General features: G+C 42.5%; 1 protein-coding gene across 2 annotated transcripts in view; it reads right to left on the bottom strand.

Annotated features, from left to right (window-relative positions):
• The window catches only part of IDH3A (isocitrate dehydrogenase (NAD(+)) 3 catalytic subunit alpha), a 142,136-nt gene that overhangs the window by 87,962 nt on the left and 34,829 nt on the right, over positions 1 to 19,345 (bottom strand). The window contains exons 2-5 of one of the 2 annotated variants that reach the window (XM_086959410.1): positions 11,076 to 11,138; positions 9,648 to 9,731; positions 4,481 to 4,595; positions 612 to 799 (exon numbers count right to left, since the gene is read on the bottom strand). In XM_086959410.1, the coding sequence (XP_086815536.1) occupies positions 612 to 799; positions 4,481 to 4,595; positions 9,648 to 9,731; positions 11,076 to 11,138 (450 nt within the window). Of the gene's footprint in view, positions 1 to 611; positions 800 to 4,480; positions 4,596 to 9,647; positions 9,732 to 11,075; positions 11,172 to 19,345 lie in introns of those variants that run through there. The other variant, XM_086959409.1, reaches the window with a different exon arrangement.

The following is a 19,345-nucleotide window of genomic DNA, read 5'->3' as shown; positions in this document are numbered from 1 at the left end:
GGAAGTATATCCCTATTATCAACTGTGATCATGAAAACAGCAACATAGGGACAGTCTTTGCAAAATGCGTGCCTGTTCATCAATGAACGAGCAGAGTCTAGGTGCCGTGCTGCAGTCCTTGTCAGTTAATTGCCAGTTAAAGCGTGACACCTTTCACTCAAAGGACTATGGGAAAAAGCCTCCGAGGGGGGAAAGCAGTAGTAATTCACTACCTGCTGTAACCTATAAGGGAGCGGTGTGGCGCCGCGGCCAAGGCGACTGATGCTGGAATCTGGGGATCACGGTTCGATCCCCGGCTCCGGCAGCAGTTTAGCCAGTTTAGTGACTGGGCAATAGCTTGCTTAATCTTCCCGACAACCCCCAGCGCCTAGAGACCCTTAAGGGTGATTGCTTGCGCTTTACAAATGTGGATTATTACAAATGTGGATTATTATTATATATTTGACACCGATATTTATGCAGAACGCCCCATAAAAGACTGGTTTAACATCTCTGTTTGTGCCTTTGCTGTGTCCCTAAACTATAAACACAAGATGTACACCTACAGTAACGATTACTGTAAACCAATTCTCATATTACATATTTGGAGGTTGTCCTGGCTGATATCTTACCACATGCTCAATCCCACTATATTCTCCTTCTGTGTTTTCCCGAATTGTGACAAGATCCACGCCGGTGTACGGTGTTTTGTAGCCCTCAATAGAGACGCAAGGCCGTACGTTTGCATACAGGTCAAAGGTCTTACGCAGCAGAAGATTCATAGATGGATGGCCTGCTGCTATTGGAGTCTTCAGAGGACCTGAAAGTTCAAAGCATATGAGGTTATCGGAAGAGAATAATTAACACACTAATATGCCAATATGCATTTGACCAAATACAGTCTAAATGATATTAAAAGGTATTAAAGATCCAAAGTAAAGAATAAACAATACTCTAAACTGAGGATGAAATCTTGTTTTCAAACACTGATTGTGATAAGCTCCTCGAGCATTCCTGAAGACTTAGGAAGATTCAATACTCCTTAGAAATAGTGCTTTAACATAATATGGGAGTTGTGGCATCTAAATGCCGGGAATTACTGAATGACATCCCAGTGGCTATGACGCCTTGAAATATCCCACCACTGACATCAAAATGTAATGCAACAGGTAGGTAGGAGTGAGCTGGACCAGTGGCTGGAAACCATTCAACTATCTTATTTTCAGTGTGCAACTGCACACAATTGATTTATGCTTCTTTTTAAATAATATTTTTTTTCAATCAACAATGCCAATGATAATGTTAGTCATGGCGTTCATAAGGTAGTGTTACAAGTGAGCATTTTTGTGATGTCTTATGTGAGGTAAATAGAAATGCAAATCAGCAATGAATTGGATGAGCTGCTAAGGCTATGTTTCTTGTTAACATTTAAATTTAAATTCTATATTAAGGAGTCACTTTTGAATACACATTTTTAAAAACATTTTGAATAGTTTGTGTTTTTAAAATTGTTACAGTACATTGCTTTTTGCTTGTTTTTATTTTTACTAATAAGATTATGTCTTATAAAAATGCCCAGCATTACGTCACTTTTTAAAAAACAAATGTATTTATTGAGTTTACATAGCAACTTGAGAACATAGCTTCATATTCATTTTGGCGCAGTGTTAGAGGAACCAGTTTTAATGGCTGACAGAACCAATGATGTCTACATATTCATGAGGTTTTTACAATATCACAAGGTTTTGCCGCTCAATGAATCGTGATGTTTACAGTCAACCAAAAACACAGCCGGTACAAATCGGTAACACTAAACAGTGAACCAGTCAGGTCACTCGATAAGCATTCGCTGAAAATCTCAGACTGGTGTGATAGCGTTGCATCAATGGGGCGTCACTGCTGTCTTGGCGTCCATATCATCAGTGAAACACTGCAATAGGCACCCTAAGATGCTGTGTCTTGCGGTTTGAGGGGCTGGGAAAGCGAGCTGTAACACAGTACACCAGCTTGATGGCTCAAGAAAGGCAGACTTCATTGCTTGACCAGTGGCGCCCTACGTATTACCCTCATCTCCTCCAGCTTCAGTATTGCCCCAACTCACCGCCTTCATCTTTCACCAGCTATGTGGCAGGCCCTCTAAGAATTTTCAGTACCTCAATAGGTCTCTGCCGCAATCCGTTCTGGTCGCCTAGTGTGAAGGCCCAACAGGCAGATTTTGGCACTGTTTGTTAAGTCGGTGTTTTGTGCTTTCCAAGTCCCCCGTTAACTCCAGTCAGAAGCGGTCAACCCCAGGACAATGCCACTCCATATGTGAAAAATCTGCATCATCGAGGTGGCATCTATGGCAACCACTGGCCTGGGTCTAGAGTATCACATTCAACCTATGAGGGTTGAGTTATGTCATGTGCAAATAGTTAAATTGAGGATACTTAAATCTCGTGTTTCTCCTGACCGTGTAAGTGTGCTTCAGTTTTCGTGTCCACTACTTGTTCCTAAGGGGACAATTTATGAGTCCCTCCCACCTGGTCCGAGGGCTCGGCAAGCCACTTTAAAGTGTCTAGGCATAGTGCTTGGTACAGCCAGGTAATCAGCCGTCATCTGCCCCTGATGGTGAGAATAGCCTGAAGTGTGTCAGTCACAGGTTTAATCTCTACCCCACCCATGTTTCTCAAGGTACATGTGAGTACTCTATTTTCCAATGGCCATCAAGTCCTAAAAGCTTCTCAGACGTCCCCATCATATAAATTTCCCAGAGTGTTCATTTCTATCTCAAGCCCATTCCTGCATTCGTGGTCTTATGAAGTTGCCTCGCACTGCATGGAGAGCCCTATTGGGGCAGCATCAGGTGAATACCTCCAGTTTCTCTTACTCTTACTCAGTGCCCACCTCCATCAATGCAGGCCGATTGACAGATGTTTCGGTATTGTAGTTGACAGCAGTTTAATCCTCCACCCCCATCAGCAGTGCCACCAGGGCTGGTTCCCTACGTGGCTCCAGGAGCTTGTTTAATTTCTAGGTAATCTGGCACGCAAGCCACCAAGGCAGCCACTGGAGCTGTGCTACCAGGTAGTACAGCTTATAATTAGGCGCTCCTAGTTCTCCACATCATGTGGGCAGCTGGAGTGTATGGAGCACCAACCGATGCCGTCCTCCATCCCATATCAGCTCGCGTAATAATAACTGGTTGAGAGACCCAGGCCTGCATTATCCAGACCATGCGGTTTGTGCAGTAGAACACCACCTTGGACACAATAGCCTTTTACACTATGGAACACCAAGTGTTTTATTAACCCCTTTAGCGCTAAGGTACAATTACTCTTGTGCTGCAATTTCCATTGAAATCAATGGAAAGTCCATGACGAGTTACCCTTGTCATTAGCGGCGAAGAGGTTAAAAGGCTATCTACTCCAGGCTGTACTAGTAGTGGTTACAGGCAAGGTAGGAAAGGTCCAAGGATTCCAAGGCTTAAACAGCGCTTTGATAAGCTGCTTTTGTAGGTGAATGGAGACACACTCGAAGCTCTGGACCTCTTGGGCTTCATATAGAAATGCAAGTTTGAAAAGTGGAGAGTGTGTACTCCATGAGGGATCACAAATATGCTTGTCAGGATTAATATCCGTTCTTTCAAGTCGTCATACAGAGGACAAAACTATTTCAGGTTGCAGTGTAACATCTTTATTGTTTTTTAGTAGAACATGGACAGCCGACACGTGTTTCGTGCACTAGTAGTGGTGTCTTCTCTCACTTCCTTTCTACAAAACCCTGCTCATCATGTCAAATTGGGCCCATAACCTTCCAGTATAGTCAACAACAAATGTGGCATAGCCCATGGCTCACCAAACTATTGGACACTTACCTGGACCCTTAGTTTACATATCAGATGCCTAAATGATAGGACATTACATGTATGCAAACAATACACAATTCCATTTCAACCTTGTGCTAATCCTGGCAAGGTTCTAAATTTGACACAAGTTTGTCAATGGGTGAAGACTTATCGGTTGTACCTAAACCGGTGAATAATTTGAAATCTTGTTCCTAGGTCTTGTTAATCCAACCTCCTTCCTTCTACCATGGCATCAGGATCTGTGTAGCCTCTCAAATCCAAGTAGATGAAGCAGACAATATGGGTTAAGAAATACTCAAGGTACAAGCTCCAAAACGAGCATGCATGCCTATGCATTGGAATGAGAAACTGATAACTTTTCTGATAATAAAGACAACTTCAGAGAGTAATCCAAGTTTTTAATCCAAAAGAAGAGGCCAGCATACAAACCACCAACTGAAGAAGTAGGCAGCACAGCACTAATTGACAATCATAGCTCCCAAGAATCTAGTAGCCTATGACATACCGAGAATTCCCAGCTACAGCCGCAGCACAGCAATACCAGGCATAGCACACACCATGACAGAAACCCTCTGAAAGATCCACCCTTCAAATTGGCATGGATACCAACTCCTGTGTTCATAACAAAAAACATGCAATGTGAGAAGTGCATACCTTTCAGTCCCATCTTGTTTTTATCCATTGATTCTTTGGCTTCTGGTGGAATCATCCACTTGCCTCCTGGGCCCTGGATTGCCGTCACATTTTTTTCCTCCCACTCAATAGGAGCCTATATGAAAAATAAATGCTAGTTTGAGGCTAGTGACCACAAACATTTATTATACACAGCATTTTAAATCTGCATGTCTCTATTAAGAAGTGCCATATAGATAAGGCACGAGTATCATAATAATTAATAATGCCTACCGATTGTTCTGCACATTTGAAAATTGGAGAATTATTATTGCTGATGCCACCTTTTGTTTCCAGTCAACAAAGTGTCAATGATAGGAGTATGAGCTTGCACAAAAGTAGTGAGAGTGGCGCTTACCTTATGTTAAATTACTAAGCTATTAATGTTTTGTAAATATTTTTGTTTTCCACAAAATAAAATACAGCAATTTAACACAGGCCAATCCTCAACGTTCATAACTAATAAGAATCTAAAGTAAGACACACCACTCACACCACTGTGATTGCAGGTTACGCAACTAGATGATTGGTGGGTGTGTATAACAATACAGTCAAACTGTCTTAAGAGTTGGCATCAATTACTTGGGCTTCTCTCTAATGAAAGATATCGGGTGAGGGGTCATTCAGGCTAACTTTTTCCTAGCTTTGGGGCCTTTCCGTGAAATGGAAACAAGGGTGCACATTTTCTTTTAAAACTGATTGCACTTCTTTTTTATTACCTTGTTAAAAGTATTTGAGACCATTGAATCTTAAATTATAATCTTCTAATAGTTTGAATGCAGATGCATAGCTAGAGGCCTGAAAGAATGACCCAGTGGATGGCATGAAGTGGGAAATGGACCACAGTAACCGCAATTATCAGTTGCAGGAGCAGCAAGTCAATGTCTTTCATGGACTAGAAAGAATGGGTGAGCTACAAGATGCAGTTACCCTGTGACAGCAAGGGCTTTATAGAAAAGGTAAAAGAAAAGAAAAAGGTCGGAGAGGATGGCAGCTCAAATACAGACATCCATTATGACCAAATATTTTCGGTTAGATGACTTTTCGGCAGAAAATTTGAACAAACCAATTTAAAAAACGAAATATGCTCGGAATATAAATGGGCAGTTCCCCAACATACACGTGGTCTTTCTGATAATCTAAGATAAAGTATCTATGCAGGCTCTGTTGTCCTCAAGAACATATGAGAAAATGTGCCCCTACGGAGACTAGATTGTCAGCAAAATCGAAATCTAAATGCATAATCAATAAATAAGCCTTCTTGAGACAAAGTAAAGTCAGAAACCATGATGGTTTAATAAATAATTAAGAGCATTACAGAAGGCAAAATATGATTACTCAAAATGCATAGGAAATCATATACAGAGAATTAGTATAAGGCTCATTCGATTGTAGTAGGGAGAATGATATAAAATCAAACTCAGAGAAATAACTCTGACTCTTAAGCAAGAGACAGACTAGTAAGGCTCTGCTACCTTGGAATCGGACAAATTCTCACTGCTCACCCCCAAAATTAGCTCTTTTTACAGGAAAATACAAAGGAACAAGGATATTGTGCTGGATAACTAAACATTTATAAGGTCCCAAAGGCACGACCTATTGGCTATGCCAATGCTAGTTTTTTTTGTTTGGGTGAAGGAGGAATGTTGTGTTGGGGATGGAACATCCCAACACACAAAATGGGGATGGGTATTTTAGTGGGTGACCAAGCCATGTGTAGCCTGAATGCTATTGGCCATGACGTACACAGAGGTGATCATAAAAGACCAGTGGCCCTGGCCTTGTTGCCAGAAACGAAAGCACACTGTGTCTACTTCTTTATTTGTACCTGCCTCGCTGTCAAACTTAACAGGTAGGTTCTTGTCTGCATCAGGTGTGAAAGGAAACCACTGATAGTACAGGCAGTATGAATAGTGAATGAGTGAGGTGAAAGGACATGCAAAAAAAAGGGCTTACTCTAGGTTTCCTAGTGATAGATTAAAGAATCTGCAGATTTACTCGACTTTGTAAACTGACTCATCTCGGGTATGAAAATCTTGCGCGGTCCCAATTTTTTTTCTTTTACTTTTTTGTTTACTTCTCTAAATTCATGACTGCAACTTAAACGTCTAACTAGGCAATAAGTGTTCCGACGCCTGAGATTTGTGGATTTCACAGCTGCAAAAATGTTTTTTTTTTTTAAATGCATCGCTTGTGATGCCCAGTCTTGCAGATGAGAGGCCATTGCCTCGAATGGGCTTCAAATAGTACCGGAATTGAGGGGCATTTATGAGGTCATTGGTAGTTTATCACCACCACACTAGTTGGTGGCTTTAGGGCTTCAGATGGGGCCCGCAGGGGATCACTTGTGGTGTCAATGTCATTTGGGAAGCATTATGAACCAAGTCACAGAAGAAGCAAATTAAGGCTTTCATAGAGTTTGTTACCTACTGCAAATCATGTTTTTATTTTTATTCGTGCATCTAATTGATCAGTTAGTGCCAGCAGCCAAATGACAGGGAAGTAACTTTTCCCTTGCAGTATGTCCATTTTGCAGAACTTTGGCTTATGTGAAACACCAAGATGCGTTTGTTTTTAATGCCATCTCTGCGTCGGTACCTGGGTGTCTGTGGAGACTGAAACTTCAGATAACAGTAACGGTGACAGGGGTGCCGCAGTGAGCATCAGCCTCTGCACATCACTGTGCGTGAGGGAGCTTTACCCACTGCAGAGACCAGAGTATAATCCCTCCTGGGCAAAGAGGAGGGCCTGGGTCTAGGTGCCCTTGGATGCCTCACACCACCACCTTCGCCCTGTGAAATCACTTCTTTGTATGTGAGCTGGGAATGCCCAGAGACCGCTGCATAAAGCGGGCGAGGTGGAGCCGGTGGGTAAACAAACAAAGACAAGGCCAGGTGCTAACATCTGCCTCCTAATTATGTTTTGGAAAGTACATCGTGCTGGGACCTTGCCTGGAACCAACACAAAGTTTGCGAGCGACACGTCATTACTCCGCAAGCTGTTTCCAGTTGTAGAGCTCATCTCTGCCACTGCAAATGTTTCTGGTGTGTCCGGCAACACCTCTGAGGGGTCTTGTAAGGGTCGCCATCTCCAGGTGTGTCCTGGCCGGGCATGTTTGTGTGCTGACAGGGTTTTTAGCGCGCAGATGTTTTCTGATCCTATAGCTATAAAAAAACTCTTCAGCTGCGGCACGCACCAGGGGCTGAAGCTTAGGTAACGTTATTGTATATTCTCTGCAACGTCGCTGCGTGAACTGCTGATTCAAAGTCTATTTCGGTGTTTTCGAACAAGTGGGAAGACAGAATAAGCCGTGACCGCCTCCATGAGTGTCTGCGTGCTGCTGAGTTCCTCCCGCTCGTTAGCGCCGCATGTAATGGTTAAAAAAGTGTAGTACTCTCGCACTGCCAGCCTGGTCATGCACCTGTAAGCTCAGCTCCTCGCACCGTGGGATCAGGGGCCAGGATGTCTGCCCTGCAGCTCGGGAGCCCTCATATTCCCAGCACCCCACGGAACCAAGTGAGTAACGCACGTTTACTTCTCGAGCTCCGCGTGCTGCGTGCGACGTGCACCAAAGCAGGGAGTCAAAGCAAAACCCAATTATAAACGACCAGGCATAGAAAAAAAAACAAGCATTAGCCGCGCAGCCACAAAAGTAAAGGGCCGTGGTGTGGGAGAAGCAGAGCGAGGAAAGGCAGATGGCGGTGCTGCGAAAGTGAAAGTAGTTGCGGCTGTAAGGGTGCCCGCGAGATGACGCCTGTGCTCCTAAGCGCGCGCCTGTGCGCGTAACCGCTCGCTGGTGGCCGGAGAAAGCCTTTGGTAGCACTTCAAAAAGCCAGTTACTAAATGGCTCGTCAGACCAACGCATGCGCTGGCTCTAGCGAGACCTAAAAAAATCACTGTCAGTATAACGAAAGCAAAATGTTGCATTAGCCTCAGCAAATCACAATAGAGGAAAAATGAAACAATACCTTAAACAATCCTCTAACGAAAGTGATAATTGGTCCCCTCTTGACCTAGTGTCATTAGATGTGACAGGACAAAACTAGTTACAAACAAAACAATGACAGACTTATGAAATGAACAGTGGTATAGTGCCATAGAAGGGAAGGTCCGTCAGTTACCTTTGGGAGGAAAGCTTCCTCTGGAGTTTACCAAGAACATATCAACACAGACCATTCCATTAGTACACGTTTGGCATGGATGTGAGAAGGAATAAACATTGAAATCCAAGATGGAGTTGGGCCTAGTTTGACTAACATCAGGAAACCATAGTTCAGTATATTTCTATGAAATGTGTTTTTGATGCAACACATTTATGATACCAAGAAGACATTACTTGTTAATTTAAAAAACATCTCTAACATCTTCAACGAAGACCATGTCTTCTATAAGCCTCCAGAGAATGTCTGAGGCCACGTTGAACAGATACTCCAGCTACTGCATATTGTAACAGTCTCAGTTAGTCTTGCACCGACAAAAGTGGATCACCATGTTACAACCTGCATGTGCTGCCCAGACTGTGTCAGCGAATTCACACTCCTTGAAAATACCAACAGGAAGACAGATTTGTTAAGGGACTACCTTGATGCATTTGTTGAGGCACAGTGTGAGCAATATAATGACTTACAGCTAGTTTCAAAGGATTCGCTAGGACACTTTTTTAAACCACAAGTTAAGACAGAATCCGGTATTCAGCAAGAAAAGCTGCCTCTTATTTTAGGAAAGGTCCGAGTGGCAGCACCTTAAACTCAAAGTGCAACATGCCTTTCTACCGAGGCCTGTATAATCTCCCGACTGGATGCCAAAGTCGGAGAAATAACGTTTTAACAATTTTAAATAGGATACTTGGCTATTTAATCTTGCAGCCTTAAAGGCCATATATGCAAGCAGTTCAGAACATTGGTATCAGGCAGAGCTAGGTATAAAGTACAAAGTCTGACATGAAAATCTAAGGGTCAGGGTCCCTTCAAAGAGGAGCAAATAAGATTGCAGGCTCTTTTGGGACATGTTGATGAAATTCATATGAAGTCAGGTGGGCACTTGCACCCATGCTCGGAGCACAAGCCTTCGTAGTTTCAATGTAAAGCACCCACAGAGAGGAACTGTGCGAAAGTTAATGCAACACAAAACAATATATTGATATACGTACTTTAGCAGCATCAAAAATCTTCATGACGGCATCAGATATTTCTGGCCCGATGCCATCGCCGGGTATTAAAGTAACGGTTTGCACCTGTGTGTGAACAAAGAAGTACAGACATCTGTATTTGCGGCATACTGCATTACATGTGCTGCAAGATATTGTACTCACAGATAGTGCGCGGCACTAGAATGCCCCTAAATTAGACGCGAAAGAGAGATAAAGGGTGCTCTACAGTAAAAGGTACGACTATCTGATCAAGAAATAGTAATTTTACAGAGAGTGCAATGTGAAAAAGAACAAGCACACAATCGAAATGATAAGCAATGTTATTATTACATTTGGTAATGGTAACTTTAACGATAATATAATGATAATTATTACATGGTTATACATCACTATAACAATAAACTGGCAAGACACCATCAATATAATTGTTATAAAACGAATAACATTCAATGCTACAATTCAGCTTGTGTGAGTTGCCAAATCTTGTTTAAAGGTTGCTACATCCACCACTGAAGTGGTGTTAGCTTGTCTCTAGTCAGGTTCTCGAGTTTCAAAGCAGGGGTCAGTGCGAGCAATACAACTTAGAAAATGTCACACAGAAACATCATTGACTGCCCGGCAACAGATGGCAGGCTTCAACCAGCGACTGACAGAAGACTAAAGGTCAAGCGGGCAAGCAGGGCCAATAAACTATCACATGGCACGTTGGCAGAGGAGAGCTCGGTTACAAGTGACCAATTAATAAACAATGCAATAGGCAAATGGTAAACTACTACTGGCCCTGCCCTGCTGAGGAGGCCCAATCCGCAGTACCAGCTGTAGTGCTGCCCCACATGAAGGGTGGCTTCTGGGATTAAGATAGAGACTACCAGCAAAAGTCATTCAACAAATAAAACGCACATGGTTCAAAATTATATCTTTGTCAATTTGAACATACTCCCAACAAGAATAAGAAAAAAAAGCAAAACACTCCCACTCCAAGCCGTCCAGAGAGCACTGTTTGGTGTTCGATCATTTCAGACTTTGAGCCCTGGGGAAGATCCTGGTCCCTTTTCTTGTAAAGTATCTGACCTTTGTTCTGTCCTTCACGCACCCTACTTCCTTTCCTGCTTTCCATGACCTCTTGAAAGAAGCTTTCCTCCTGGCTCAACCAAGCATGATCTTTTATTAACACATAGGAGCTGGTCTCAAAGTCGCTCCAATGCTTTGTACATATGCACTGCGACATGCTCTGTACCAGGACATGTTGGGACATGCCTTTAAACCTCACACGCTTCGACCAACAACTCTAGCTTGCAACATGCTACATCCCAGCACACACTCTGAAAGGGCACCCAAGAACCCATAGACATCTAAGCTGCCCTGGGAGGGTGAAGGAGCACTGTAGAAATGCTCTAACAAAATACAATAAAATAAACAGATACTCACGCCATTAGAGAAGGTTCTGGTACCTTGTTTTTGGTATTTTAAGGCTTTTGCCACTTGAGACACCTGCAAAATAAAAGAATTAATGTTTCCAAACATACATCAGAGAAGCAAGTAAGTTAAGTATTGATAACGTCAAAACATATTCTAGGTCTACCACCTTTTATTGTGCAAACTCAATCCCACCATAGATCGGCTCCGTCATGCTCCCAATGATTCAATACAAAAGACAATTCGCTTATACTAGAGCAGACAAAAATTGGTCTGCAGCGTACTCTCATCGAGCTTCATTCTTATACCAGCGTTCAAACTGGTGGTGAACACAGATAAAACAAAAGGTGCTGATTTTTTGGCAGATCTAAAAATATGAGGAACCTAAGATGGGGGCTTGGCAATCAATGGATCACCAGAACTTCTTAATCCAATTACCTTGAGGTCTAGTTCATGGACACAGGCAAGATGAATCTCCACCTTAAACATATCAACAGGAAGATCCACGCAGCTATGTATGCCTTATGCAAATTATATCACCAATTAAGTTCTCCAACAGCAGAGGCCATACTGCGAGTCACTCAGGCGAAGTTTCTAGATAACCTCTCGTACGGTTAACAAGTTTAGCCAGGGGCATGTATTTCAACGCTGGACAAGTAACAGTGCCATGCTTTTCAGGAGGCTGTTCTATCATCCAAAATATACTTGACACTCGCTAATTAGCATGACGTTTGGCCTGCATGGGCAAGACACTGAAAGCAAGGCTGCCCTCCTTAAGTATTACTATGCAATGCAACAAGCCAAACCGGACTTCCTAAAAAAGGTTCTCAAAGTGATTTATACCGCTCGTCCAATCCATGGTACTCATACCTTATAAAGCCGACTGATTATCTAAATGTCAATCTAGATACACTGATGGCCCTAAACATCCTTATTCTTGCATAAAAGCGTTTTTGATGCAGCAGACAGCATTCAGCTAGAAGAAAACCGATTTGGCAACTGTCCACTCCATCATCTATGCTACTCCTGTTTTAAAATCCTACAAGGACACAAAACTGCAACCATATTTAAAGTCAGCATTAACCAAGAAAACCAGGCAATACATCCTCAGAGCACGACTCATGGTTCTTCGAATTAATCCATTTTGTCTAGACTGGCCCAGTATACCGTGGAACATGCCTTTTAGATTGGACGAGTACAAAATAAAATCCATGTTACAATTTTTGTGCTACTGCCCATGGATTTTATCTGCATGGAGCACTTTACTAAAACCGATGTTCAGGTCAAATGGGGTGCTGGAATTTTGCATGACCATTTCTTTACCTATGTGTTAAGAGAGTTTGTTGTTATATTAGTTTGTAATTTACCCTGAATTACAGTGATGGCAGCCAGTAGGAGCCAACCTCCCCAATTTTTGTCAGAACGTGGTGAACCTTTGTTGCAGTGGAAAAAGTGGTAACACCTCGGACTCTTATCTAGTGGCAATAGGTGGGGAAAAGTCCTCTCCAGCCAGGAAACAGGGAATCCTAGCTCACAACCTGGGCCTAGCGGGTCGCAACATTTACGAAAGACTTGATCACATAACAGGAGAAAATGGTGAAGGAGAACCCTAGGAGTTGTCAGTGCTTATGTTACAAACGCACTTTAGACCACTCTTCAATGTAGTTCTGGAGAGGCACACATTTTTCATTAGGATACAGGCCAATGGGCAGAGGTTAGGAAACTATGTAGCACCAATGAAGACTCTTGCCGAAATCTGTGACTTTGCCGATCTGACAGATTTTCCAATTGGAGATCAACTAGTGTGTTGTACTAACGATCCCAAGGTACAAGAGAAGTTATTTGCTAAAAATCCTTCCTTAAAAGAGGCTATTAACATTGTAGAGAGCATGGAACATACATCCAGCCAAGTTAAGGAAATGTGTAACACCTCCAATATATCCACTCCCAGTGTTTCGGAGGTGGCAAAGTGTGAAAATGAATGCAGGGATGTTAATACCTATTCTACGGCATACAAAAAGAACAAAGAAAACTGAGAAGTCAAAATCGAACTCGGGGTTAACAAAGGATTTGATATTCAAATCTTACAAGTGTGGCAGCCTGAACCACATGGTAAACAACCCGAAATGCTATGCCTGGAATGCCAATTGCAGAAACTGCAGGAAGAGTGGTCGACTTTGTAAAAATGCCAGGGTGAACCATAGTGCATCTGACCCTGATGATCATCAACATGCAATAATACAAGTGACAAACTTTGATTGTGTAACCGATCATGTGGGAGATGTCAATAGTGATGTTGTTGTAATGCCAGAGATCCAAATCTTGTAGAGGTTGTACGCAAGGTTCCTTTGGGGGACAAACTACCTCGGCACCAGTGTTAAGAGAGTGCAGACTCCGAGTAAATTGTGTTAACTCTCGTTATTGCATCCATCACAGGTGACATAGCCCCCTCTGAATCAGGCACAGTCCAACCGAGCCAGTAGTTGCCCAGGACACACACAGTTCTACATGATGCCCCCAGAACTCTACAGGTTACATCAGAGTTAAAGAGACAGAGACAAGTTACAACACTTTGCATCTGGCTTGCTTCAGCAAATTTGTCAACAAGATCTTTATGCCATCCGGGAGTGAAGGACCTGACTATATTGGCCGTTGCTACTGTCAATGCACTAATATCAAAGTAATTTTTTTGCGCTGCAATGTGCATGATTGTACAGCCTGGTTTTAAACTTAGATTGATTTTACGTTTTCCAAGTTGTTATACCGTAATTTTAATATCTTTTGTAATTAATTGTATTGATTTAGATTAATAGTCACAAATAAAACTTATTCATTCACTCATTAATTCATTCACCTTTTATTGTAAACTTTCGGTTTTACACAGCTTAGTTACTTATCAATGAAGTCTGCCCCACCGAGGGCTCAAAGTGCAAACGTTCAGGAGAGGTATACCACAAAACACACAGTTTAATTTTTGACAGCCAGGGCACAATCAAACAATTTCTATTTAACTTTTGACCGACTCTCTCTTTTAAGAAAGATAGATACATGGAGGTCAGTTCAAAAACTATTTATAAATTAATAAAAAAAAGTTTTCGATGGCTACGCTAAGATTACAATCTCGGCCAAGTAAAATAGTAAAAAAAAGTTAAGGTAGTTTGTATAAAAGCACACAAACAGAAGCATATTTAGCTATTTCAGGGTAATGTATTTTTCGGTTGGTGACATAATAATTACGGGTGAGTAGAGGCCGCATTGTTTTTTTTAATACATATAAGCTTTGGAATATTCTTCAATAGGTTTTTGTGCATTTAAGTACTTAAATTACAAAAAAATATCGTTCCAGTCAGCTCTTATCACCTTATCGACCATTGAAAAAACATATAGAATTACAGTTGGGTATCAATGAATTAATTATGGGGATGTTTTTCACGGTGGGGTTCTGAGTGAAGACAAATAGACCCATCTATAATTTGATGTCATGTTTGGCCCGCCCAAATAATCTGCCTCTGTTTTCAACTACTGCACAGGGGCAGAGGATAATGGGGGAACTGTACATAACATACCCTCTCCTTCCTGACGCAAATCTGAAAAATAAATAGCTTACCTGCTACCCTCAACCAAACCCCCTACCTTCCTTCCCCCTCCTGCAGCTGTGCTTTCTGCTTTCAGACAACCAGAGCTGTGCCGACAGGCTCTCCGAAAGCCCTGTCACCTGGCCTGGAAGGCCTCTAGGGCACACAGCAGTTGATATCGTGTTTTGTTACCAACTGTTGTGATGTCACAGCATGGAGTTATGACTTTAAGAAACTTAAATAAACGATAGAGGCTCTCTATGAGAGCCATAAATAACATTGTATTTCAATTACTGTTATATAGGTTGTCAACAAAGGTTACTTTGTACATTACTAGAATACGGAGAGTACACAAAGCTTTCAGTGGGGCAATGTAGATTTGCTAAATATTTTGACTTTCCATGCGTTTCCTATAGAAATGCAGTTAGTACTGAATGCTACAGAAGGAGCACGCCATCATGACAGGAGGATGTGTGGCCATCCAATCTCAATGACCATGTGGCTAACAGCGCAAGTCATGTTTCTTCGCATGCACCAAATAGGACTCTAGTCTTTCTGTACAGGCACAAATGATATTTTAATACAAACCTCAGTTTAAACTCTAGTGCCACGCATGCAGGCACACTTCAGTTTCACTGAGGCCATTAGCAATCTGGTGGACTTTGGTAAAAAATTAACCAAGGTTTGTAGACAAAACATAATTTTTGAATTACAAAGGAAATGCTATATGACTTTAGTAAAACATGGCATGATGTCCAGGTATAACTACATAAGGAGAACTACAAATCACCAAGTTAGAGAGTCATTGTATGGAAATGGCTCTTTTCGCATCATCTTCTCCTAGTGTAGGACTGATCCTGCTAGTATTTTTTACTCTGAAGGTGCAGAGGTCTGCCAACCTCAGTGCCAGTGCTCGAAGCCTTAAAATGCATGTATCTGTTTGGCACACCCACAATTCAACTTACTTATAAGTCCCTTATATATGGTACTAGGAGTACCCAGGGCCTGTAAGTTAAAGTGTCTTCCATGAACTGCAGCACTTGCTGTGCCACCACAAGTGTGATAACGCAAAATGCGACTCCCAGCTCCCATAGCAGTTTTCTACTGCTAACTCCACTTTGCCATTTAAAGTAATGGCAAAGCCCAAACATTCCTTTGTAATGTTCATAAGTCACCCCCAAGGCAGGCCCACTGAGCACTAAAAACTGGGTACATTATATTAAAGAGTTGCACATGTGATTCTTAACTTAAATGTCTTGTTTTAAAAACCCTGCACTGTCATTTTCACTATGGAAACGTTAGTATCACCATTGGCAAGTACAGAGTTGCACACCAGTAACTCAGCAGTAACATCTGAAAGGGACTACTAAAGAGGAAACGTAAAGGTATCCAAAGAATTGTTGCATTAAACCCAGCTCTAATGTACCTTTTGCACAAATTACAACTTCAGTAAGTAGCCACTTTGCTGCTCAGATTTTTCCAGTGACTGTTTATGGTTGTTGGCCACAATGCAGCCTTCTGCCTTCCTGGGCGGAGAGATGGGGTGGGGGCATAATACTTTCAGGAATGAACATGAAGGGCCTGACACTGGGAGAGGTGTGACTTCTCCCTGGAAGTCCGGGCAAATAGGGAGTGAACCCAAAAGGCAAACATCAAAGGGGAACTCGCCTTTAAAGGACAAATGGTGGACACACACAAGACGGGCTGTGTTTTGTGTTTTTACAGATAGGTTGGCGTATTTGACAGAGAGGGGGAAGCCGTTGCCAAACCAGTTTTCCAGTGGGCCTGTAGCCCCGAGGTAGCCACAACTCTGGGTGTGCCAGGAAGCTCCACACACTGAGAGAAGGTTTCTGCCATGTTGAGACTAGGCGATAGCTATATTTCACACTTCAGAAGGAAGTCATCACTAGGCAGGAGGGTAGACCATACCTAGACCTCGAACAGGTATGTACTGAAGAGAGGACCGAAGTAGGACTTCCCTGCTCTTACCCGAGGCTAGCAAAAAGAGGCTGCACTAAGACTGGACTGTATCTGCTGTTTCTTGGGATAGCAAAGAGAGGAATGTGCCTGTGGTGCACTGTGTGAGAAAAAGTCATCCTCGAGCCTCAGACAGAAGAGGTGACCCCCAAGAGTCAGTTGGCTGACCTCTAACGTGCACTATGGGAGGGCGAGACCTGACCCTCAAACGTTGCAACAGATTGTACTGAACCATGGAGAGTTGTTGGAGTTCCGTATGGTCACCCAAAATGGAAGTTATCTTCAGTTGAGGGGAACTGTCGCCACACCATGTTCTGGATGGAGGGGTGGCACCAGGAAGAACCCTATCAACCAGATCAGCATCCTGTATCCCTTGCATCACAACCACTTCATTACAGTGTACAATGGTTTGCCCATAGAGCCTAGAGCTGGACTGGAGGCTCCTTTGACTGCGAGGTAACTGTCCTACCAAGCCTCACTGGTCTCTGAGACCTGCTCCCTGTCAAAGTTGGTCTCCCACAGCAGGCTGGAGTAGTAGTTTACAACTTTATAAAAGCTTTCCAAAGATTGCAGTTTGACCATAAGTGCTATCAATTACAATGATTTATTGTGTTGAATGTGCAAGAAGTGCTTTATTGTACCTTTAAAAATTCACATCTCCGGAACGCTACAGTGGATTTTTGTCATTGTCATCTAAGAGATAAAAATATAACGTACTCTTATAAATTGGTGTTGGATTTTCACTTTGTCTCATTTCTTTCTTATTTGACTGTTTTTGGTACTTCTTAATGCTTTACACTTGTTTCTTTGTCAAAGCCTAACTGCTCAGAGCCACAGCTATGCATGGTTGAGGTTAAGTTTTTTAAACTGATTTGACTGGACCCAGTACAGGTAGTGAGTTTATTAACGAGTGAGGTCTCAGAACCACACCTTATAATAAACCGCTTTCCTCACAATCATCTTCACACAATGGAGTGCTATCTGACTCAAGCAATAGGAGGAGCTATTAACCGGGAAAACATCGTTTAAAACACGTGTCATTACAACAAATGTTTTTCAACATGAAATCCATTACAACACACGTCATTACATCGCATAATCCATTACAAAGCATTCCCTAAAGTAACACCCCGGCGGAGTTAGAATAGTAATTGCATTGTAGTGGATTATGCATTGTAACAACATGCGTTGTAATGGATTTTGCGATGTAAAAAATGTGTTGTAATGACACGCGTTGTAAAGTTTCATATTCGTATCCACTACATCTCCCCGTTTTTTATCAGCCTTAGATTAATAGATACACATGGGCAACGTATATGTTCTGAGACTAAATTTCAAGCACAGTATCTGGAGTCTTGGATAGATATTTTTCAAATAGCACATGTTGGCACAGTTTCCTTTTCCAAGTAGCTCTCTTCCTTAGATTGGAACGACAATTGTTGTATTTGGAAATTCAGGCTGTGATAACCTTTTTCTATTAAAGTATCTTTTTACCAGAGAAGTTGGGTTAGTCAGTTACTTTAGAAGCTAGGAAAGGAAAGGATAGAACACCATGATTCTGCTATTACAGCAGTGAAGTTTGTTCTCCAAATCGCCCTAGAAATGTTGCCAACTTAAAGGACTTTCCTGTGCTTTAAAACAATTCAACAACATCCAGGCAAACAGCTAAGATAATTGAAAAAATCCAAAACAGTAGAGAACAAAGATTATTTTACAAGAATCCATAAAAGCTGTAATGAAGACAAAAGTTATTTCTAATGTGTGCATGACTATTGGACCATTTCTGTAGGATCACCTTCAAACCTTTTGCCTTCACCCCTCCGGTTTTCCTGAATTTGTTTTTGTTGGTATTAGGACTCTGTCAAGTTACCACTGTTAACTAGAGCTTATGTGCTTGTGCTCTCTTCTTTAAACATGGTAATATATGCTGACACCCAATTGGCACATTTACTTTACTTGTAAGTCCCTGGTAAAGTGATACAACATATACGCAGGGCCTGTAAATTAAAGGCTACTAGTGGGCCTGCAGCGCTGATTATATCATCCACTTAAGTAACACTTTAAAACATGTCTCAGGCCTACCATTGCAGCCTGTGAGTGCAGTTTTAAACTGCATTTCGACCTGGCAAAATAAACTTTTAGCCAGGTCCAGCCGTACGTTTTTCATACATAAGTCACCCTGAGGATAGGCCCTTGACAGCCCATAGGGCAGGGTTTAGTATATTTCAAAAGGTCAGGCGTCTACTTTGAAGTTTTATATTTTGGTAGGGAAAAACTCCCAAATTAGTTTTTTAGGTTTTGACTAGCCAATGCGTACGAAGTACGCATGGCTAGAAAAAACTTAATGATGTGTGTGTGTGTGAGGACTGGACCGTCCCCACTCTCTCATTGGCTAGCTCCATAAATGGAGGCTAGCCATTGGGAGACGGGCCTGTCCGTCAATGCCGGACCAGATTCGGGGGCGTTCCCGAGAATTTTTGGCTTTTGGCGACGTCATGCTACGTCAGCCAAAAGCCCTCGGGAACGCCCCCGAATCTGGTCCGGCATTGAGCCGGCACCCGCCTTCCTGCTTGCGTGAGTGCTTTGTTTTTTTTTTGCCTTATGTCCGTGTGTGTCTGTTCCCGCTCTCCCCCCCCCCTCCGCTGTCAGTGTGTCCGTGTGTGTCTGTTCCCGCTCCCCCCCCCCTCCGCTGTCAGTGTGTGGCCGTTCCCGCCCCCCTCCCGCTGCACT

The sequence above is a fragment of the Lissotriton vulgaris genome, chromosome 2_2, assembly GCF_964263255.1.
Source record: "Lissotriton vulgaris chromosome 2_2, aLisVul1.2, whole genome shotgun sequence".
Classification (NCBI taxonomy): domain Eukaryota; kingdom Metazoa; phylum Chordata; class Amphibia; order Caudata; family Salamandridae; genus Lissotriton; species Lissotriton vulgaris.
The sequence above is the reverse complement of the archived record's forward strand: the minus strand, read 5'-3'. Positions and strand labels throughout refer to the sequence as shown.